The sequence below is a fragment of the Gymnodraco acuticeps genome, unplaced genomic scaffold (genome assembly GCF_902827175.1).
Source record: "Gymnodraco acuticeps unplaced genomic scaffold, fGymAcu1.1, whole genome shotgun sequence".
Classification (NCBI taxonomy): domain Eukaryota; kingdom Metazoa; phylum Chordata; class Actinopteri; order Perciformes; family Bathydraconidae; genus Gymnodraco; species Gymnodraco acuticeps.
Genome location: NW_022990647.1, coordinates 191342 through 214727, shown reverse-complemented (window position 1 = coordinate 214727; position 23386 = coordinate 191342). Strand labels below are relative to the sequence as shown.

At 39.2% G+C, this 23386-nt stretch overlaps 1 protein-coding gene across 5 annotated transcripts in view; it reads left to right on the top strand.

Moving 5' to 3' along the window:
- LOC117554801 (neprilysin-like) overlaps positions 1–13377 on the top strand; it is a 33854-nt gene extending 20477 nt beyond the window's left edge. For all 5 annotated transcript variants that reach the window (XM_034229325.1, XM_034229329.1, XM_034229327.1 and 2 more), the window contains exons 5-23: positions 576–656; positions 893–988; positions 1080–1198; positions 1384–1452; positions 1712–1846; positions 2357–2458; positions 2566–2702; positions 2835–2928; positions 4248–4376; positions 7183–7281; positions 8817–8894; positions 9097–9200; positions 9559–9617; positions 9709–9828; positions 10233–10366; positions 10744–10809; positions 11435–11530; positions 11784–11860; positions 12033–13377. In XM_034229325.1, coding sequence (XP_034085216.1) covers positions 576–656; positions 893–988; positions 1080–1198; positions 1384–1452; positions 1712–1846; positions 2357–2458; positions 2566–2702; positions 2835–2928; positions 4248–4376; positions 7183–7281; positions 8817–8894; positions 9097–9200; positions 9559–9617; positions 9709–9828; positions 10233–10366; positions 10744–10809; positions 11435–11530; positions 11784–11860; positions 12033–12132 — 1895 coding nt within the window. In that variant the 3' untranslated portion in view covers positions 12133–13377. The remainder of the gene's footprint in view (positions 1–575; positions 657–892; positions 989–1079; positions 1199–1383; positions 1453–1711; positions 1847–2356; positions 2459–2565; positions 2703–2834; positions 2929–4247; positions 4377–7182; positions 7282–8816; positions 8895–9096; positions 9201–9558; positions 9618–9708; positions 9829–10232; positions 10367–10743; positions 10810–11434; positions 11531–11783; positions 11861–12032) is intronic.
- The last annotated feature ends 10009 nt before the right edge of the window (positions 13378–23386 follow it).

The window sequence follows — 23386 nt, the reverse complement described above, 5'->3', positions numbered from 1 at the left end:
TTAACATAGGAATGCACTGTTCCTCTGTATTTACGCTCATAACAATATTCTTTTCAAATATTGATTAGTTCTCTCATTACATACATCATAACATATTTAATTTGCTTTTCAGGTACTGTACATTATGTATACAAACTTAAAATAGAAATATGTTCAACTGTACTTTAATGTTTCGTCAGTTTTGTGGCATTTCAAAGCATGAAAGCTTTGAAGTTGATTTTTTTGTTTTTACTTTAAACTAATAAATGACTTTTTTTTTTTTCTTTCTTTCACCGTGAAACATTTCTTATCTTTTTTTTTTTTTTTTTTTTTCGTCCCTGGTTGTCAAGTACTGCCACAATTGGAAGTCATCACTTTATTTTTGTTGACACTTTCCGACACAGACAATATGCCTTAATTAAAATGATTTAATGCATCTGGATGAAAGCTAGATTATATTTAGAATCTAAAAACATGAGAAAAAAACACATCACTTCTTTCCCTCCTGTCACATGTACGCTCATTCCTCCTTCATCATTCTGTCTGTCTTTATTGTTTTCTTTCATGCTTGCTCTGTTTTTCTGTTCTATTTGTAGGTGTCCTTGAAAAAACTGTGGAGGGGGAAGCCACTGCTCTCACCAAAGCTAAGACCCTTTACAAGTCCTGTACCAATGAGAGTGAGTGAGCAGACAATTCATTTTAAAATCTTTTAATTCCATTTTTCTTACAGTCATCAAAGGTCATGTGTCTCTCATTAAGTCTATTACATTTTCAAATTATAAATACAAACTGTGATAATAATTATAATAATTGATTAGTTTAAAGAATCAAGAAAATTGAATTTTAAATATAAAAAAGTATAACCATTCTCATAATGATATATTTGCTTGTTTCTATCTACGCTTCATTTAAGGTTTAATTGAGCTGAGAGGAGGGGCTCCTTTGCTCGACATGCTGTCTGATGTGTTTGATTGGCCCATGGCTGTGGATAACTGGGAGACCAACTATGGTAGACTATTATTTTCCACTGTCATAAAACGGATGTCATACACCAGCAATTCATTTTCATTCTCACTGTTCCTTCTTTCTGCTTTACTCAGGTGAAACGTGGAGGTTGGAGAATGTAATCGCCAAGCTGAATGAGAAATATGGAACACAACTCTTGGTTAACTTTTTTGTTGGCACCAATGACAGGGATTCAAACGCTCACATCATTCATGTAGGTGTGCAACTGTTGGCAGAAAGCCCAGGTCTCTCTTTGTTGCATAAAATCACATCTATACAGACACTCACACATCATAATATGCATGTAGCTAGAAAATAACTATCCACCAATTCTTTCAAATCGTATTTATTGGCTTATATAAATAAGGATGTATATGATCTTGTCTTCCTCTCCACCAGTTTGACCAGCAGACAAACCTTGGACTCTTGTCCAGAGATTACTATGCTTGCACTGGACCGTACGCAGAGGTAGGCTTGAGGTGGACCCACACACTTGGGAATTATTGAATAGTTTTATTCAATACAGGATGAATTCCAAGTTTTTACAATTAAACTGCTACATTTTAACACCCATATTTTTATAAAAGGGAAGCAGTTCTAAAATCTGTAATAAAAAAAAAAATAGGCTATTGAAAAATGAATAATCTTCTATGAAAATACTTTTGGAAATAACTTCCTTTAAAAGTCAAAACTGAATACAAATATCATGAATGTGTGTATTTGACAGGCATGTCGGGCCTACGAGCAGTTCATGTTTGACCTGGCTAAGCTAATTCGCACTGACAGGAAACTGGTCATCAATGAGACCAGCATCAGGCAGCAGGTGGCACGAGTCATGGACCTGGAGAAGGACATCGCCAATGTAAGCACTCACACTTTTTCCTCCATCTGCTTCAGAAAATATCCCTTGTTGTTCTTTGAGAAACTGAGGACATGTCAACACACAATGCACACCTTATCGTCTGTCTCAGCTAGGTATATAATGTGAGCAAACCATTTGTTGCCCAAACTGCTCTCCTCTGTGTGTTTTGGAGCAGCTGCTGTGTAAAACAAGCTGTTAACCAGCCTGATCCCTACACAACAACTTTTCTCTGACATCAACAGGTTTCCACAGTCCATGTTTGTCATTCTGCGCTGGTTCTGTGCTCTGCTCACTGTCACGCTTCACTTCCCCTCCACACGGCTGATGGCTTTTACAAGGCAGTCACACTGTTCAAGCTCTGACATTTACAGACCTGAAGCCCCACGGGACACCAAATATGTTTGTTGCTACTGGACCTTCCAGGGAATTGCTCAGATGTGTCAGAAAACATGAGAGTTTTGTTCTGACAGCATTCTTGATTTTCTGCCCATCTGTCTTATCCATTCCAAGGCTACTGATACTCCAGAGGACCGTAACAACCCTGTGTTGCTTTACAACAAGATGGAACTGGGTGATATGAACACCAACTTTACCCTTGAGGTTGAATCCCAGGTAAAAATAGACTGCTTTTCTGTCAGAATTTGATGTTTCTTTTTCACCTTCCTTCCTCTTTTTAATGCCGCTTTTTGTCCTGTTTCTCTGTGCTTTTGGACTTGTAGGTATTTGACTGGAGTTACTTCACAGCGAAGATAATGGATACAGTCAATATCAGTGTTCCTGACACAGAGAAAGTCATCAACTACTCCCCCAACTATTACAGAAGACTCAGCGTTATCTTGGCCAAATACAACAAGAGGTGTTTTTGTTGAGACTGAAGTGTTTGTGGGTGCCTTTGGGTGCTGCAATGAAAACAACTGCTCACCCAGAACTGACATAGTGTAGCTTTGTGTGATTATAATTTCTCTGAACATCATTCCTTTGCTCACAGGGATCTGCAGAACTACATGGTGTGGCGTTTTGCTATGAACATGGTGGTGGGCCTGAGCAGATCTTACAGGGACACCAGGAAAGCCTTCCGCAAGGTAAACCTCAAAGACCTTGGCACAATTGATACTACATTTTAGAGGTGGATAGCAATCAGTTGGGCACTAAATAGCATCAGTAGACAGGCCCTGGGACTTCACCCCTGTCAGTGGCTATAACCACATTATTTATCTATATATTCAACTATGCCAACACTTTTGTGCAATAAATCAACCCTGCACTCCTACAGCTTACTCGTAAATGCTACATCATATATTATTACTCATATCCTTTTTTTAGTGCTCTGAAATATGACCACACTCAAGCATAGATCCAGTGCTTTAAGATTGTCAGTATTTAAACTTGTGTTACATGTTGTAGTAAACATGTTTTTTATTAAAAAAATGTATTTTTGTATATTATATACTTTTTTTAAATTTCCATTTCTTATTATATCTCTAAGTCTATGGTCTATATATTAATTATTATGCTAGATTATAGGATGGGACCAACTGACATCTCCCTGGGATCAACTTAGTATTCCTGGATCTGATGATTCTGAATCTGAAAAACAAAATGTACTTGCTAATTGTTATCGTTAGAACTTTATAACTCGACAATAAAACATTTCTGATGTTTGGCAGGTATGTATAGTACCATTTTAATGGAACATATTAGGCATGGGAACATTTGCTAATTAGCATCAAAACAAAAGGACAGCTAAGGCTGATGGGAACATAATTAGGTTGGCATTTGTTTGGTCATAAACAAAAGCATTTGGCAATGTTATTCCACTGCTGGTGGAACCCTAGGTTATTCAAATGAATACTTGTAGGGTCACAAGACATTTCACTCATCAGAAAAAATGCAATGCTCACTTTGGGTCTAGATAAAAGGTCAAAGCAGCAGCAAAGTTAGTAGGATTTATCTTCTGGGGACCTTGAATGTGTGAATATAACTTTATAGAAATCCATCCGGTACTCAAGAAGATTTTTAACTTGATCAAAGGTCTATCAATGTGGCCGACCCTAAAGCCATGCTGCTGGAATAACCTTGTTGGTGCTTTGGTGAAACACTATGTAGAAATGTTCGAAATGATTCTATACTGCAGATTCTTAGCATCAGCTTACCAATATGCAGATACTCGGATATAAATTGTGCTTAATAGGCTCAAATAAACAGTTATTGTCGACACTCTGCTAATTTTCTCTTTGTAAACAAATCAATTCACTTCTGTCCTTTTTCTTATAGGCCTAAGTGCAAAAGTGATGCATAATGGAGGTGCAAATAAAGAATCACCATGAGCTTCTTTAAACAACACGCCGAGTGGTTCATTCTGCACCTCTAATTGATTGGTGCCGTGTTACTTTTCCTTCAGGCTCTGTCTGGTACAACGTCAGAGGCAGCAGTGTGGCGACAGTGTGCACTTTACGTCAACAACAACATGGACAATGCTGTGGGAAGACTGTATGTGCAGGAGGCCTTCTCTGAAAAGAGCAAAGAACTGGTCAGTGAAGGGTTGATTATATACTGGAGGGTTTGAACATGCATACTGACAGTTTGGCAGCATTTATGTTTCAGGCTCCTCCTGCTAAGTGTGTTTTAATCTTTCATCACATGTGCGTCTTCTGTCCCCACCACTGTAATGTATTATGTGCTTGCACCCATTCAAAGCAGCTGAACAAGGTGTCCTGGTTATCATGCCCCCACCAACACCACCGTGAATTTCAACTCTGTGCGCACATGTGTGTCAGATTGCACTCAGATCGTTTGCGTAACCGTGTACATCAGTTGCAATGCTGAGTGCCTCACACGCCTTAAATCTTGGTCCTCTCCTGGAACTTTACCCACTCTTGGATTTCACGTCGCACCCTGAGCAAATGTGTGTGTGTGTGTGTGAAAAGTGACACACAATTCCAAGTAGGTATCAACACCCCTTTCTCCGAATTCAAGACCATGCACATAATGTGTAAGTGTGCTGAGAGTTGCCCTGCAGCTGGCACACATGCTGCACTCCTCACATACCAACCTTCTCGCAGCCACAGAGATGTATTTCAGATTTGATCATCAGTGTAATGAAGCACTTTTCCACACATACTTAACACTGATACCTATGACTCAGAAGAAAACATTGTACAATTTAATCTTTGACAATTCTTTAATTTTCTTTGCCTTTATCTATTAAGTTATGTGAAAATCTTTTACAGCATGATTTTTACTAAAAGATACATGACTATTATGACAGACAAAACAACTACGTACACAGTTAAACAAATATTATTCTGATCCATAAAATAACGCAATAATAATATACAACTTCTTTCTGCATAATGAGAAATTTGATTCTTAGATTATGTTATGATTATGCTGTTCTCTACAGCGACTTGACTCTATATGCAAAACCTTATTATTTTGAGAGCGAGTGAGTAGATCAAGTTGAAGAGCGGTGAATTGGTGCCCATAAATGGAAATCATTGCACTTTAAATTATTAATATGATACACAAAGTTTAAATGGGCTTTCCATGTAATAGAAACCCAGCATGTAACACGTGTTAATACAGTATATCTTAAAATTGCACATGCAAACAGACAACAATCTAAATATGACTCTAATGCATTGACACAAGACAAACTCATGTGCACACACACACACACACACGTTTGTTTTAAGGCTTCCAAATAGCTTCATCAGTATGGTCCCTGGAGTTTAGTTATTGGTAAACCACAGCCTGCTGTCCGAGTGGTCATGGAGTGTATTAGTGAGGGATCGGCTGATGTGATGAGACGCTGGAATGCCTCTGTCAGCGCTGTGCGGTCTCAGAGCACTATGGTTATAAAGATCTGCGAGCATGACCTTAGCTGTCACTGCAGATTTTAAGTTTCCCCCCTTTACTGTTCAGATTTCATTCTTACCGCGTTTTGTTTGTGTGGCCTATAACTATCCGATGACCACGGTACAGTACATGATTTGCACAGAATGATGTATGGTGGCGTCAGTCTGTCTCTATGAACAGTATTTAGGCGCATGCTTGTAAATACTGTTACTCAAGAGTAGGGATGGGTATCGTTTGAAATGTATCGATTCCGATTTCGATTCCGGTTCTGCTTATCGATTCCGGTTCTTATCGATTCCCCGTTTCGATTCCAAAATTGTAAAATAAAGAGGTCAAACGTTTAGATAACAAAAATATATTTATTCTTAAAAGCTTTAACTGAAATTGTTACTAAAAAATATACATGCAATACAAATGTATTGCACAATAGCTGTGCTTTATTTTAACTGAGCTATGCCTGTGGCAAGCTATTAACAGGCATTACACTTTGCCTTTTCTTTTTCTTTTTTAGTGTAGTGGAGCCTCACTTCAGAGTGTTTACCGCGACCTATCTTTGGTGTTATGAAGTGACTGAGCTCGTGAAATGTCTACGGGAGGGCGGGGGGAGCATCGCTGCGGGGCAACTGTGGACCTCTGTCGCCTGTCAGCGCAATTTATATGATGCCGTTTAAAAAAATGAAGGGCGGTGCCGGCCGTCAGCGTACCGAGCCGGCCGTCAACGGCCCGCTGACGACCGGCCGTTCTGTGATTCTCCAGGTCCGCCCTGTATTCCACCGGGTCACCGCAGCACCGCGGTGCAGACGGACCCGCTGGAATACAGGGTCTACCGCGTTTAGGAACCGTTAAGCAGAACCGAAATTGTGTATTTTGTATGGGTACCCGGTACCCGGCATTTTCTTATCGGTTCTCATCTGGAACCGAGTTTCGGTTCCCAACCCTACTCAAGAGTAATACTGTATGGAGACCAACTTGCACCACAGGTTTCCACTGAAAATGGAGATTTGGATGTTGATTTTGGAGCATCTTACTGTGAGAACGGTCATATACAAACATCTGATTATTCTGAGACCTCCATCTTGAGACCTCTATAATGCCAATATTATGTGTATATAATTGGTTATTAGTATTCTCACATGGAAATATTTGTTCTGTGTCACACTATTTGCTTAATAAGAAAATAATAACTAATTTGTGTTACATATTGTAAATATTAAGATCAATAACCTCTTCTTTAATTTGGAGTTAAAAAGCTCTTGATTTTTCCAATCAAAGTCAATCCCAAACTACTAGATGCTTATTTAAGTACATTTTAATATTAAAAGTGCTGAAAGGAAGTGGGAAGCATCAATTTGAGATACACTGTAGAACCTTTTAAGACAACAAGTAGTACAATTAAGTTGTAAACATGTACAATAGTTTATACGTTTGTCAACTATTTGTGACTGTCTCTTACCCTGTTCGTGTTTGTGTGCGATCAGATGGAGGAGATGATTAAAGACATTCGGGAAGTGTTCATTAGTAACCTCTATGACCTGACATGGATGGATGAGGAGACCAAGAAAGCAGCTGAGGAAAAGGTATTGACTGCTGAGGCCTGTACGACGAAGCCAGATTTTTGCTTTAGCCGGCTAACTTCAGGGAAAACTCTGGGTCTCCGGTCCTACGAAGCTGGTTCTCTTTTTAGTGGGCTAGATCTCCATGGTAACTTATGCTGAGCGGCTAACCTGGTCCGGAGCAGGTTAGGTTCCAGGCCAAGAGATAAAGTCAGTGAAAGCACCGCCTGCTGACCAATCAGAGCTCAGTGTGCGGAGTTTAAAGCGATCAAGTCATATTACAGGAGAAAGGAAATACAGTTTAAACTGCCGTCGCAGGAAAGACGGCCCGCAAAAATCACCGACTGTGTGAACGTGAAAATTAATAGAATATCACCTCCCATCTTCAGAGCAATCTAACGATTATAACATTAGCGTTAAGAAAGCTTACTTAAATATCTGCCACAACATAAGTAACCGGATCAAAGTAACATTACGTACTGTCCGCGGCACTGAGTGCAGACGTCGATGTGTCCCATTCACATCATATCACCAGTGGCGTTTTTATATGTACTAAAGTGGTGGGGCACAAAAAACGTAGATGTCTATATATAAGCTTCTGCAGTGAGGTTCATGGCTGGTGAGGCACTGGCACCGACTCTTCAGGTTTACAAATATAATATTTGGACCTAAATCAAAATTGACAAAACACTCGAGTCAAATGTAACTAAAGTCAGATCCACTCGTGGTTTAGACGGGGCAGTGATATCATAAACCTGTTAATGAACGCATTCAAACACTTTTTCTTTTACCAGTTGTATTCACTTTGCAGGTGCAGCTACAGTATGTGGCTTTTATTCTGGATAAAGTGTTTAAGTCATGGATGTTTAAAGTTTAATGTCTTCATATTTATCTAATATTATAGTTGACTTTTCATTCAGGAAGAATGACGCTGCGTTGTCAGTATGCTTGTCCATGTTTGTGATTGGTCGAATGCTCCAAATACCACCCCTTTCATGTGAACACACACCTAACTAGATAGGACACGGCTAGCTTGAGCGATCCACTTGATAACCCACGTCATAGGACCGCTTAGCGAGAGTGCATATGTTTTCGATTAGTCCAACCGGCTAACTCAAACATATCCAGGTTAGGTTGAACCGGCTTCGTCGTACAGGTGTCTGGTTTCAAGTCTATATTTACCAATACAAATGTGAATAGTTCCACCAGAAGTCATTACACGTACAGTCATAATGAGCAGAGAAAACACAATGCTGATTCTGGGACCCACAGAATGTTTTATTAACAGACATACAACCAAACACATATTCTGAGAAAACAAAAGTACATAAATAGACTGCACATGAGGTCATCATTTCATTTTGACAAGAATGGCTTTGTATGCAGAGGAAGACGCACATAACATTACGTTATTAGAAGGATAGATTCCCTTCTGCTTGCTAAAAATGATTTAAGAAATGATTCAGTGTTTAATATGCCGATAACATGTGGCCCAAAGTTGCAGGGTTTTGTGACAAAGACTTTGTTTTCCCATTTTGTTCTCATCTACTCTTCTATAGGCCCGTGCTATTCGGGGACGGATTGGCTATTCTGACGACATCAGGGATGACGGATATCTTAACAATGAATACAAAGATGTAAGTGTCTGAAGAGTTGCCATTTTTAATGTTTTTTTTTTCTTTCTCGGAATAAGTGTAACCGAATACATTCATATCAGTGCTATGAAAACATCTCTGTAAATTCCTGCCTTTTCTGAGATTTTCTGGAGAATATGACCAAGTGTTGATAGCTCTCATCATGGCTAATCCTCCGGTTTCTTTGGCTGTGTGTTGGTGTTAGCTGAGCTACACTGCAGAGGAGTACTTTGAAAACATCCTGCAGAACCTGGAGTATGTGCAGAAGAAACGCCTGCGGAAACTCAGAGTCAAAGTCAACAAAGATGAGTAAGAGTTAACTGATGTAATTCTTGGGGCCTGATTAGAGCATTGCTCTGCTAACAGGATTATTTCAATTGCATAGTTATTGAAAGTGACAATGTTAAGTGTTTACATCACTAGTAATAAAATATGTATTTGTGTGAGGTAAGACACACCATCTTGCATTTAGCACAGTGCATTCACATTCTCCCACACAAACTCCTACTCATACATACAGTTCAGCCTTTCACTGAGCACAACAGGAATGCTAATATTAGCTCTCTGTTAGGTTAATTATAATACCTTTCATCAACTCTGAATCTTGCTGCACTACCGGGCTCATCACAGTATCATTCTTTAATTTCACCCTCCTTTCCTTCTGCAGGTGGGTAACTGGAGCTGCTGTTGTCAACGCCTTCTACTCATCCAGCAAAAACCAAATAGGTATATACACATGCAAACTTTCATCTGTGTAATTCAAGATTTTATTAAGTATTCTAGGAAAAACCATTATTTTGCTTTTCTCTTTTGTTAGTTTTCCCTGCAGGAATCCTCCAGCCACCTTTCTTTAGCAAAGGCCAGGCTAAATCTCTCAACTATGGTGGCATCGGCATGGTCATTGGTCACGAGATCACTCATGGCTTTGATGACAATGGTATGAGTTTCCACACTGTTGCTCTCTATTTCCCCCAAAGGCAGTTTTGGCAGAGAATACCATTCTGAGAGAAATATTTCCCCTTTTGTAACTGGTACCCATTCAGAAATGTAATTTCTTTGTGCGACAGATCATTTTTCTTTGAGTTCATATCCATTGGGTAATCTGAAGTTATGAGGTTCAGTGTCAGTATTTTTGATACTCATACCCCCAACTGCAACCGACCCACACATAAGCAAATGAAAATGCATTGGAAAATGTTTTTGACATTACTTGCACCACTTCAGTGCTGTCTCAGCTAACGGGAAAATTGAAGTTTGGGCATTAAGAAGTGTTACTGTTATTTGTGTCATATTTTTCTAATCCAGAAAGTCAACCATTCATGCATTTTGCTTATTTTTAAGGCCGTAATTATGATAAGGATGGTGACCTGAAGGACTGGTGGACACCTGACTCCACTCAGAAGTTCCTAGACCTGTCGAAGTGCATTGTCAATCAGTATGGCAACTTCTCCTGGGACCTGGCCAATGGACTTCATGTATGTCCTGGTAGACTCTATCTCTTGCTTTGCTTTCTCCTCAAGTTTTTATATCAGTACAACTTTTAAAGTATTATCCCAAACCTCATTCTTTGTCTTTACTTTCCTGATACCTTTGTCAGATTATCCATTTTCATCTTTTCCCCAGTTTTGCAAGCTATAGTCCTCTCTCCTCCAGGTGCCTTTAATATGTAGTGTTGACATATCCACCCCCTTCCCTTTGTCCGCTTGCTTTGCACAATGCTTCTTTTATCCCCTGGGACAAAGATTTCTTGTATTATCAAAAAAGTGATAGCTGTGATTTGCTGAAATCAGTATCAACCTCTGTCCTTCTCCCTTCCATCCTTTTGTTTTCTCTCCTTATGACCCCTTTCTAGTTAAATGGTAACAACACCCTCGGGGAGAACATCGCTGACAATGGAGGGATACGGCAGGCATATCAGGTAATGAGCTTGAAAACGAATGAAGAAACTCAGTTAATGGCCCTAGTTTAAAGATGATGGAGGATGGGATTCAGTATGCAGCTTTTTATGTTGTCTGCTTGCTAACATTAATAGATGTGTCATTCTGCCAAGTCACTGACAGGCTCATTAGCTAATGTAAATACAACAATGAAGGATATGATATTGCTGCTGATTTTCTCAGTTTTACTAGAGGTGAACAGAGAAAGGATATTCACAGATTTGATTTCAAGAGATAATTATGTATTCTTACTTTAGGTCAACTGCAATGTTGTTTTGTTTATAATTGCATGAACTCTATCCATTGCATTGCTCCTTTGAGGCAAAGTATAGATTTTATGTTATTGACTAGTAAACCGGTCTCATACAGACAACATGCCTGTATAATTATTGAAATGTCTTGCTCTGCAGGATATCTGACATGTGTTTATGGTTACATGAATTAGCCCAGCATGTGAAACTACTGTGTAATTATACCTTTTGATGAGGATAATAACAACCAAATTTGTCATTTACAATTGAAACAACAGGATGGAAAGCTTTTTCAAAACAGTTGTACTATTCTTTCGACTAACAGTTGATAAGAACATTTGTTTCAATACTGCAGGCCTATAAGAACTACGTGAAGGAGCATGGAGAGGAGCCATCACTGCCTGGCATTGACCTTTCCCACGATCAACTCTTCTTCTTAAACTTTGCTCAGGTAATCCTGATTATTGATTGATGGATCTTTGGATGATTGAGTACATTAAATACATGATAAACAGATGGATTGATGTATGGATGAGGGATCGATATATGGTTGGATTGATTGGCTTATAGATATGATTTGATGGTGTCAGTTATTGATGGATGATGAAATGTATAATTGAGGTGATGGATGAATGGATAGATACATAAATTGATAAGAAATTATAATGGTCAAACACATTGCATCCTAATCTCTGTCTTTTCAGGTGTGGTGTGGAACGCACCGACCGGAACAAGCTGTTACTTCCATTAAAGTAAATGTACACAGTCCAGGGATATTCAGGTAAAGTAAAACAAAATGTTTTCCTTTACATCAATCTGCCATGTATGATGGAGGGCATTAAATAAATGACAATGGCAACACTTTAATACCTTGATAAATATACATGCTGTGTGAATTATAATGTCAAGTAACCTTCTAATACAGCATCTTTTACCCTCTGTATGTGTTACAGGGTACTGGGCTCCCTTCAGAATTTCCCCGAATTTGCCAAAGCATTCAAATGCAACAAGAACAGCTACATGGTCCCGGACAACATATGCCGTGTGTGGTGATCCCTTAACGTCTAGGATGGGGACTCTTCTGACGTGGGTAGATCCTATCCCGCTGCAGTACCTCTCCTCTCTGACTGTGGGACTTGTGGGGGGCTACAGGGAAGTGAAAGCTCCCCTTAGCTCTTTAATGGATGGACCAGGGCGGGTGGACTGACACTGCAGTATGCACTTCCTCTGAGGAAAGCAGTGGACTGTACCTTCACGGGCAGATGGAGCACTGTCTCTCCGACTCTGATACTGTAGTTCATTCAATCAGCCTGATTATTCTGCTACTCACTGGATACAATCACTCATTGTGTTTTTTGTTTGTTTTTTCTCTCTGGATTTTCATCTTCTTTTACTCATTGTTTTGAGTGTGCCAAAGTGTTTGTGTGTGTGTTTCAGTCAAAATACTGTACAAGTAGTTGTAAAGAGAGGGGTAGGCTGACAAAAGTGCTCATATCCACTAGCATATGAATACATCAGCCACCCACTCGCACATGCACGTAACAGGGCTGAACCTCTGTGCTCCTTGTGGGACTGAGCTGTATGCCTCTCTTGAAACCTCAGCTGGTTTCAGCCTTCATCTACACACTGATACAGTATACAATGTATTTGTTAGGTACTCTTTGTTTATAAGAACAACTAGATTAGGTAAATTATTAAATCAGAGTTTATTTTGCTGAATAGACCAATACCTATGTCATTGTAATCCTTATACACAACACTGTTCTATATTTGAGGATAATGACTTAACTGTGGTTGACAGATGGCTGCTTTTCATTAGCAGTATGTCAAATAAACCAAAATTACATGTTTGCCTTTAAGATGACAGCTGCTCATGAATCATTAGGTAGACAAATGACAGTCAGCAGACCCTTTTATACACTCACTGATCCTCCTGTGTGTTTCTGTGTGGATTACTGTCTGAGTTTTTTTTTAAGTCATGATTACTGTTTGTCAAGCAAATTGGTGTGTCTGACGTGATCTGTTTTGCTGCTCTGTTTCAGCGTCTGTATGTGTATTTGCAGAAAAACTAAATATTAGAACATTTTACCACAAATATACTTTTCTTGCTGATTGCAAAGTCACTTACTATTGTTGTGTGACATTGCTACAGACAGGAGCTGATTAACTTAGCGGAGCATAACAACCGCAAACTGCCAGCCTGACCCGCAATATCATTTAAGCTCATTAATAACCATGTTAGTATTATTAGTACAAGTAGCAAGTGTGGAAAACAATAAATTGTGGTTTTGTATGGCAGTATGTACCAGACTGTTTCTTGGATGGAGGTAGCATTTCCTTGAGTTTAAGCTAGCTGCCTGGAAACGTAATGGTGATGACAAGATTTCACGACTTGAATTCTTTCTCCTTTGTTATTGATTGAAAAAGAAAAATGCAATTTTAAATTGTGCTAGTAGGTATATTGTTTGGGCTGGACTCAGACTAGCTGTTTCCAGTCTTTAAGCTAAGCTTACCACTACCTGGCTGTAGCTTTACATATAGCAAACTGATGAGTGGTATCAATATTCTCAACTTTCTTTTGGTAAGAAAGGAGTAGTTTATTTGACAAAATAAGAAACTATTTAAAAAAACGTGTAGCAACTTTTAGAGCTGATCATGGTTAATCACATGTGCCCCACATGTTCCATCTTTTATATAATTATATTAAACATTGAGGAGTCAATTTAAAGACGATGTTATAACACAGCTTTCAAAGGAATTATCTAATTCAAACAGCGGGCCAAGTCTTTGCTGAAACCTAATGAGCTCTTCAACAGTCAATGCATTTACATTACATTGCATTTAGCTGATGCTTTTATCCAAAGCGACTTACAATAAGTGTGTTCGACCAACAAAATACAAACTTGAAGAAAACAATCATAAGTACATCAGGCTTCATAGAGCAAAAACATTTCAAGTGCTACTCAACTGGCTTTAGGTAAGGCAGTCCTTTATTAGTATATAAGTGCTTTGTTAATAGTTCTATCGCTCGAAGTGGAGTCGAAAGAGATGAGTTTTCAGTCTGCGCCGGAAGGTGTGTAAGCTATCTGCTGTCCTGATGTCAATGGGGAGCTCATTCCACCATTTAGGAGCCAGGATAGCAAACCCACGTGTTTTTGCTGATGGGAACTTGGGTCCCCTTCGCAGCGAGGGTGCAGGGAGCCGTTTGGTTGATGCAGAGCGGAGTGCACGTGCTGGGGTGTACGGTTTAACCATGTCCTGGATGTAGGAAGGGCCAGATCCATTCGCAGCATGGTACGCTAGTACCATTGTCTTGAAGTGGATTCTAGCAGTTATCGGAAGCCAGTGAAGGGAGCGGCGTTGATTGATTGATTGAAAAGTTTATTAACAGCTTGTATATTGGGTACAGTACAGTACAGCTCAAAACATACAATTGTTAAGGGGATGCAGACCAGAGAAAGACTTTCGTCTTGCTTACATCAGGGTCCCCCATTTACAATTCATCATGTCATTTAAGACATATTTGACATACAGATGGCTTATTTACAATTTACATACAGGTGGTTTTTTTCATACAGATTGCTTATTTACAATTTTCATTTTAGATTTCGTTCGAATACATCCTAACCGGACATTTAAGACATACCAAGTCTACAGATATACAGTTAGTAACAGAGTCTAAAATGCGAGTATATACATAGATGGGGGGGGAAGCTGTCCATTGAACGACAGGTTGAGATTTGTACCATTACCGGGGCCAGTTTTGCAATGCTCTCCCCCGAAGGTGCTCTTTAAGAGAGGTTTTGAAGGTAAGTATAGTTTTACTTTCCTTTACAGTTGTGGGAAGAGCGTTCCACCTTGATGTGGCATAATTGCGAAACGTGTATTCCCCCTTTTTTGTGCCAAATCTGGGTTTCACATGATTTGTGGAGCTCCCTCTGGTGTTATGATCATGGTATTCCTTGACCTTTGGGAAGAATTTTGACATGTACATGGGTACCATAGAGGTGTAGTGGATCTTGTAGACCAGTCCCATTGCAAGTAGCTGTACTCTGTCGTCTACTCTAAGCCATCCTAGGTTGTCAAAGTGGGCAGAGGTGAGGTGGGTTCTAGATGAAAGGTCAAGCAGTAGTCTGACCAGTTTATTTTGCGATGTTTGAAGTTTTATTTTTAGCGCCTTGGAGGTGCTATGGTACCATGACGTGCAAGCATAGTCATAGTACCCTTGAATGAGTGCTCCTGCCAGAGTTTTCAGGGTGTTCTTGTTTACCAGAGAGGAGATCCGGTATAGGAATCTAGTTCTTTGATTGACTTTTTTTATTACATTGGATGCCATTTTGTCACAGGAGAGGTTTGCCTCAAGAATAGATCCTAGGTATGTAATTTCCTTCTTACTTGTGCGTGGTGTGGGAGAATTTAGGAAGGTTGAAGACCAGGCGAGCAGCTGCATTCTGGATGAGCTGCAGAGGTCGGATGGCACATGCAGGTAGACCAGCCAGGAGGGAGTTACAGTAGTCTAGGCGTGAGATGACGAGAGCCTGGACCAGAACCTGCGTCGCTTTCTGGGTCAGCTGGGGACGCATCCATTTATTTGAAGAATGTTGTATAATTGGATTGAATAGTATTCATGATTTTGTAAGGCTTTATTTTCTACATTGAAGTGTAACGAAGGCTCTATCTAGCACAAGGTTTAATTTACCCCTTTTATAGACGTGAATGATGTGCCATGATCACGGGCCATTTGTATAGAAAGTCTGTAACAATCCTTGTCCAGCCTTTGTGTTGTGTTTCGTCCTTTTCATTGATTGTGCAAGCTCTGTCTGTGTTTCTCAGTCCCTAATGCTTTCTTTCTTTCTGCCTCTATATCTCCCTCTCTATCACACTCCACATGTAGAAATACAGATATACCTCAGTTGCCTGTATTTAGATACTTTATAATAATGAATATCACCTTGGGGAGCATTTTTTTTCTTTCAGAATAAATCTATAAATTACTTGCTAAGCCTGCAGGCGAACATTTATTTATGTATTTGTGTATGTATTGTTTTACCATCTGAATCAGGCTTCTATGTGGAAGCAAGCTCTTAAATCTTATATAAATAACTTTTTACATTACATCTTAAGTGTTGTGTTAAGGGAGAATCAAAATGAGAAACCTTTTTTAAGACTTAAATTATGCTTGGCACAACTACGGAGCCCTGGAGGCTTCATAGAGAGAACAAATAAATAAAACGAGGCCACGTTTTATTAATTTGTGCGCACGAGATGTAATTCGTGGCCTCAATTTAAATAAAACGAGGCCACACTTTATTAATTAGTGCGCACCATATACTTTCTCGTTCGCAAGAGAACAAGTTACCGATGCGCCAAGTAGGACGTGGCACGCACAGGAGACAACCGTTTCATTGCAGACTGTTATGTTTATGTGGCGAAATGGCAGTGCATACATTATTTGAGATATATTTCAAACTCAGACTTCATTTTAGGGACATTTCGGCCAGAAGTGTTGAGCTATTTGTTTAAGCACCGGATTCACAAAACAAGAGAGTCTGTGAACCAGTCTGCCTTGATCTATGAATTCATGTCCGTGACACTCACAGTATCTGCTATCAGAGAGCTGTGTATTTTACGGAGCGCCTTCACTGTGTTTACCTTCATTAGAACAGCTGGAGATCCTGCTACTTTTTAGCCACACACACACACACACACACACACACACACGGTGTAGGGGTGTGTGTGTGTGTGTGTGTGTGTGTATGCTACACACACACACACACACGCACACACACACACGCACACATATACCGTACCCCATTGGCTCAGCGTCACACCTCAAGGTGACCTCCTTATTGTGTGTGTTTGTTATACTGTATGCAATACTGTGCATGCCTCACAGGGTGAAACACATGATGACATTGTTTTTGTTACTTTCGTTGCAGTTGCAGTCTTAAATGTGATTTAGGTTAACTTCCTGTTTTATTTAGATGCTTTTATTTTGAAGGCGATTTTACGCTGTTGACAGGAAGTTGTTGTTGCTATGGAAACGTGAAATGCTACGTGTGTTTGTGCTCTGCTCAGCTCAGCTCTGTGTGTGTGTGTCCGACACCGACATTTGTTTTCAAATTAAATGATGAACAGTAATTTACACACATGTGTATCGATTCAGGGCCGTCCCTCCCTACAGGAAGATCACGCAGACTGCGTGGGGCCTCACCTCGAGGAGGGGGCCTCATCTTGCGGAGGGGGCCTCATCTTGCGGAGGGAGCCTCAACTGTGCCGCAAATGTAGCGCACCTATGCGTTTATGCGGCGCAATTAGAGTGGCGCGGCACAGTTTCGCCGCTGCAGGCTCCAGTATTTTAATTTAGGCCACAAATTACATCTCGTGCGCAAGAATTAATAAAACGTGGCCTCGTTTTATATTTGTTTCTCTTTATGAACCCTCCGTACACAACAATGAGAGCATGTATGTTTTGTGCTGCTGACTTTACTTTTTTTTCTGGACTTTAGAGATTTTAGACATCTTGTATTATTCCTCTATGGAAGCAGACATTATGCAGCCTAGAGAACTGTCTATATAGTGAAATAATTAGTTTAATTCATACAGTATTAAATATCTTTAGGGTAGCATTAGGAATATAGAGACAGCTTTATTTTTTTATTTCCACAGAGACAGAGAAATGCGGCAGCATTAGGCTAAACAATTAGACCTATAAACATAGGGATAATGCTACGTACTGTAAGTCAAAGGCTAGATAGAAACAATTAATGTTTAAATTCGTTATAGCTTCCCCCATGCTGCCTGTGGTAATTATACCCCATGTTGCAATTACCTACAAGCACATTTCCTGCACAGGGAAGGCTCGTACCCACGCTGAAACTGGAGAGGCCGTCAAAGTTATACATGGGAATAAGAAAAAAACATTTCAAGGAGTTCAGGTGTAAAAGAGAGAGCCAAAGAGGATTCTAACATACATAATATAGCCAAACATTGGAGCCAAGTGTTAACAATATCTGAGGAATATCTGAGGAATGGTGAAATGTAACAAGAGCCAGAAACAAAACATTTAGTTTTTAACACATTTATTTACTTTAGTGCAAATACACATGAGGGAATTTGGGAAGTTCATGATCTTTTTTTTATGGAATTCTTCAGAAAAAATAAAAACTTTTTCAAACCAAACAACTCAAATGTGTACTACCTCTGATTGGAGGAGCAGACCAACATCATTGTGTGGGATTTACTCCCAACAAATTTCATGATGAACCAAGTGACCAATATGGCTGACTCACTATGATGGCTTTAATAAACGACTTTTGGTGACTTATTGTTCATATTTTATCATACACAATAAATATAGAAACAAGCCAGTGTGGTGAGGTGACTTTCTGAAACTCATTGGAGTATTAATGTCAGCTGAATATCAGTTGCAATACCTTATTTACTTCCTGGCTTCCACTTTAGCTCTCAGTGGCTGGTAGCACTTAGAAGTCTAAAGGTTCACACCACCCACTTTCAACGTGCTCTCACCCTCCCTGTCATTAGCAGCTAAGCTCACAGCTAACATTACGACACCTCAGCATGTTCCTGGGAGTGTTTTGCACGTTGCTCACCATAAACGTCTGAGATTTTAACCCGGAGTAACACAGCATGAGGGATGTTTGAAACTTTAAACAAAATAAGAATAAGCAAATTACTTGATTGATAACATACAGTATCTGTCATTGGAAAAAAAAACATTAACACCTTTGTATTTGCAAACCTTTGATATTGGAGATTGCTTTTATAATGTCGACCTACTTTTAGTTTTTGCTGTCAATAAAAAACTTCTGCTCTCCTCTGTTGCACTCTGGTCATAAAACGACTCAGCTTTCCTACATTTGCCCTTTGGGTGACCCAACAGTGGGTCCAGCGGTATGTGTGTGTGTGGGGGCAGGCAGCCTCTAGAATGCTTGTCAGTGTGTGCGTGCTTGAGCTTGGGGCAGTATGTGGTCTCTGATGTGTCTGAAGGGAAGCACACCGCAATTATAAGATATGTGTGCAGATGTGCTCCATGCACACCTTAAAGAACACATGCACTAAAGTCCCCATGTGCTTACCGTTTGCATACACGTGCAAATTATTTATTAGGATCATAACATAAGTAATACATTGTTTCAGTTAGACAATTAGAGAGAGCACTGTGCCATTGCACACTTGATTGAAAAGGACCTCTTATTGTGAAGTGCAATCAAATTGTGCTCTCACTGTTAAAAGGCCAATGATAACTCTGCATTCTGACTTCGAAGAGGTAGCATTTTTCTGTAAACGTTTTTAATTATCAAGGCTTTAATGCCAATACTTTTTCAGGCAGTGGCATACAACATTTATGATTCGGTTATTTGATTATTTGAAAGTATCACTAGTTTTGTAGCTTTGCATTTTTGATTTGTGTTAAGGGTGTATGTTTGAAATAATGTAATAGTTCATGACTATTGATGAACCCTTGAAAAGGTAGAAACTCCAAGTTTTACATCATTTATCCAAGAAAGCATACCCTCTTTGAGTAGTATATTATGTTCTCAATGCATAGTTAATGTAAAACAGTGACATCCTGTGGTTGCTAAAAAATACCGATGCTGTTCAGCTGACTTAAAGGTGGGGTAAAAAAAAAAAAGTGGCAGGTTTTCTCCGGTTGTGTATTTTCAAATTCTAGCACACTCATGCTGGTTTCTCCAAAAAAAGTAATTCAAAGGTTTAGTTACATAAAAAATAAAGCCGTGAATGCATACAATATTTGATATATTTGTAGCAAATATATAACATCTATATATTTCTCCATTGAAACTAATTTCTTCTTCAGATTAAGCTCCATGTTGGCTTTCTCTCACACCCTTAACACACATGTACTGACAGCTCACTGACCACATATATAATTTGACAATCTGGAGAAAGCCATTCATGCTTTTTTCTAATTCATGCTGTCCTCACGTTTCGACCAGGCTACAGCAGTGCACTTACCTTTCCCTTTTGAACCTGATCCCCCACAGAAGGGAGCATTTATCTCTCCAAAGCCTTAAAGAAAGCTTTTATCTAAGAATGTTATAGTTGTTTTACGAGCAAATAGCTTTAATGAATCAAAATAGTTTTCAAGAAATGCAATCTTTATCGAGGCTATTGTATTACTACTGTACAGTGACTGCCACCATTAAAGTAACCATTGATCATCTGTTAGCAGGAGACAGGTGAAATATCGGTTTCATTACTTTCACATCTTAGTGCAGTCAGTGTTTATCAGTGAAGTTGATGTTAAAGGTGGTAAGGTACTGTGTAGGTTTCAGTTTGTCTCTTAACCTGCACTCACACTACACTGCTTACCAAGAGGCTGGTGCTAATTTTGGGGTGAAGACAGCTATTAGCTTCTTTTCCATAGTTACAGCCCCTGCTTGTGCAAATTCGAACAGCTGGTAAATCATTGCGATTTGAATAAAGGGGCAAACAATGTAAAAGTATAAATTATTTGCCCTTTGTGAGTGAGCTCTCTGGCCATTTTGAGCAGTGAAAAATGCCAAGGGTAGAGCTAACCCCTAGCTGAGCGGCACAGACTTTGAGGAACAAACTGCATAACGATTGCAGAGCGGTTTTTACTGCTGATCAATTGAAGGCAGCTTCAACATTGGAGAAGTAAGCAAAAGTATACTTCATTTGATTAATTATCTAATTGTAGAACAGAAAATTGTAGGCAACTCATTTAGAGTATATGCATTAACACTGGATTAAAAGGTTGCTAAATCTAGCAGCAAAGTTCCTTTAGGCCCTCCATCCAAACGTAACCCAAAACCAAATGTTAACATATATTTATGAATTTAGACCAACATGGTTATTTTTAGTACTCACAGCTTTTTTTTCATCTAGCTTGTAATGCCTTTTGTGCTTATTGACATCTGGACTGCTTGAAATGTTTCCATCAAATTCTAGACACTTACACAAATAATCACTTTACTCAATTTCTGACTTTTTATATTTGGATTTATTTTAGGGTTTTATTTTGTATTAGTAACTGCAGTTTGATCTGGTCTTAAGCTGCAGTTATAACACATTTAAGGAATCCCTATGATTTCCCTATCACATGAAGGTTTTTTTGTGGTCACAATTATTTAAGACCGAGGGAGACCTGGCTTTTCCCTAAACACCCCTGGTCTGTAGCCTTTGGGTCATAACCACATGTTTTCCATTCAATCATTCTGTAATGCAAGCAGTCTAGCAATTAACATACAATCTTAATAGTACTGTAAACCCACAGAGTTAATGTACAACACCTTGAAGACATCTTATTAGTCAGCACTCTGTGGTGTACCTGCATATTGTTCTATACAGAGGCAATTCTAAATATAGACTGAGCGTGCAATAGTCTGGAGATGTGAGCGTCTTAACGAGTGCAAGTGAGCAGTATTGGGTATACAAATTGGGTCTTTCAATGGCCTAAACTACCAGTTAAAATGTAACATTTAGCAATGATAATGCAATATTGTACATGCTCAATTGAAGCTTCAGTCTGCCTGACTCTCACTCATTTGTCTGAGTTGGATTGATTGCCTTCATGTGTTGCATGTGTTTGTTGTCTTACATGTATTTCTATTAACCATATTGCACTCCTGTGGTAGAGAAAGTTTCCATCTAAACCTCATTACAGTGATGTTTGCATCTGGAGCACATGAGACCAAGGAAACAAGATGATTTTGCGTGTACAGTGTTATAAGGCTTAAACCCTCTGCTTACTGGAAAGTGGAAGTGGCACAACCTGCACTAAGGACCAGACAATCTAATTCCCTTTTATTAAAGGCAGTCTTGAAAATGCTCTTTAAGGCTAACCGTGCTACTATGACATGGAAGCTTTGTTGTAATGGCAAGTTATGAGCCGACATGTCAGGCATATTAGTTGTAGCTGAAATCGAAATATTCTGCTTTAATCTTAAATTCCGTAATGTGTCAAAAGTAAAACAATTCATCAAGGGTTTACCCTAAATCAAATTATGAACACAAAGTCCATTTTGGCTGTCTCTGCTCATGACAATTAAAAGTGATTCAGAAGATGCTCCCCGACCGATTTTCTTTCCATTGTTTTAATCATCACGTCCTATGAGAGTGTGGCACTCATCAAGATAAAAAAGATGCGTGGTGACCATGGCAACCAAATTGACATTCCTAACATTTAGTATGTTTAATGGACAGCAGTGTGACTTGAATACACAGAGGACAGACATATGCAGAAACTCTCAGGTATATTCATCTCTCAAATTACTACTCCTTTGTAACAAAACACTGTCAGTTTTACTTTATCTCTCAAAGGCTCTTCTGAATCAAGTGTAGCAGCCTGAATACAAATGGAATGTATTACATCTGACACTGTTGACACTGTGCTCTCATTGGGACTTCTATTTGAGTTCATTGTTAATGGATTTCAATATGTAATCCCTAAAATAGTTAAACAACATTATGTGATGTATTAAATCGAAGAGGATAAAACCACAATACATATCTTTATTTGATTACTTTTTCATTTTCATCAAAATAAAGGTTGCCACAGATATCCGAGTCCATCATTCATTCTATACCAGCACGTTAACAAGAAGGTTACAGAATGTAATAGAAACATAATTTTGTATAAGATAAATCATCTTTTAACCCTGCATTAAAGGAGTTTCTGTGATGGATTTAATGTCTTCCCCGTACACCTGTTTTCTGCCAAAGAAAGAAAATCAAAATCCATTAGTAGAGCAAACAAACAGGGGCTTAGCTGTCTTTATATTTTTAAATAACATTAGTTTAATTATGCTTGCATGCATGAATATACTAACATGCTGATGTATAAAAGCTTAAACATGTATTTACAAGCAAATTATACTTGACTGGTAAAGTCACGTACCCAAGCAAAAATGAAGACAAAGTAGATAACGGCTGTGCAGCCAACAATCCATCCCACTATCAGAAGAACAGGGAAGAGTTTGTGGGACGAAGCTGAGAGACAAATATAAAATAAACAATTAAAACGTGTCGGGAGGTTGTGGAAAGATTTGCTGAATTAAACTCAGGATCATGTTTTGCTTGAATTGGTGGTTGGAATGTGGGTTTCTTACCTCTCTTGGACATGGCACCTCTCTCTTCTATGATCTTGTTGTTGTGATGGGTGCACCGCCAGGCTCCGTGCTGTGAAGGCTTGATACTGGCATCCGGCAGGGAAGGGTGGAATAAATCTTGGGGATTTAAATCCATCCTAAGCCCTTCATCGGTCACATCTGACTAGCCTATGCCCCTCTCAACATTAACG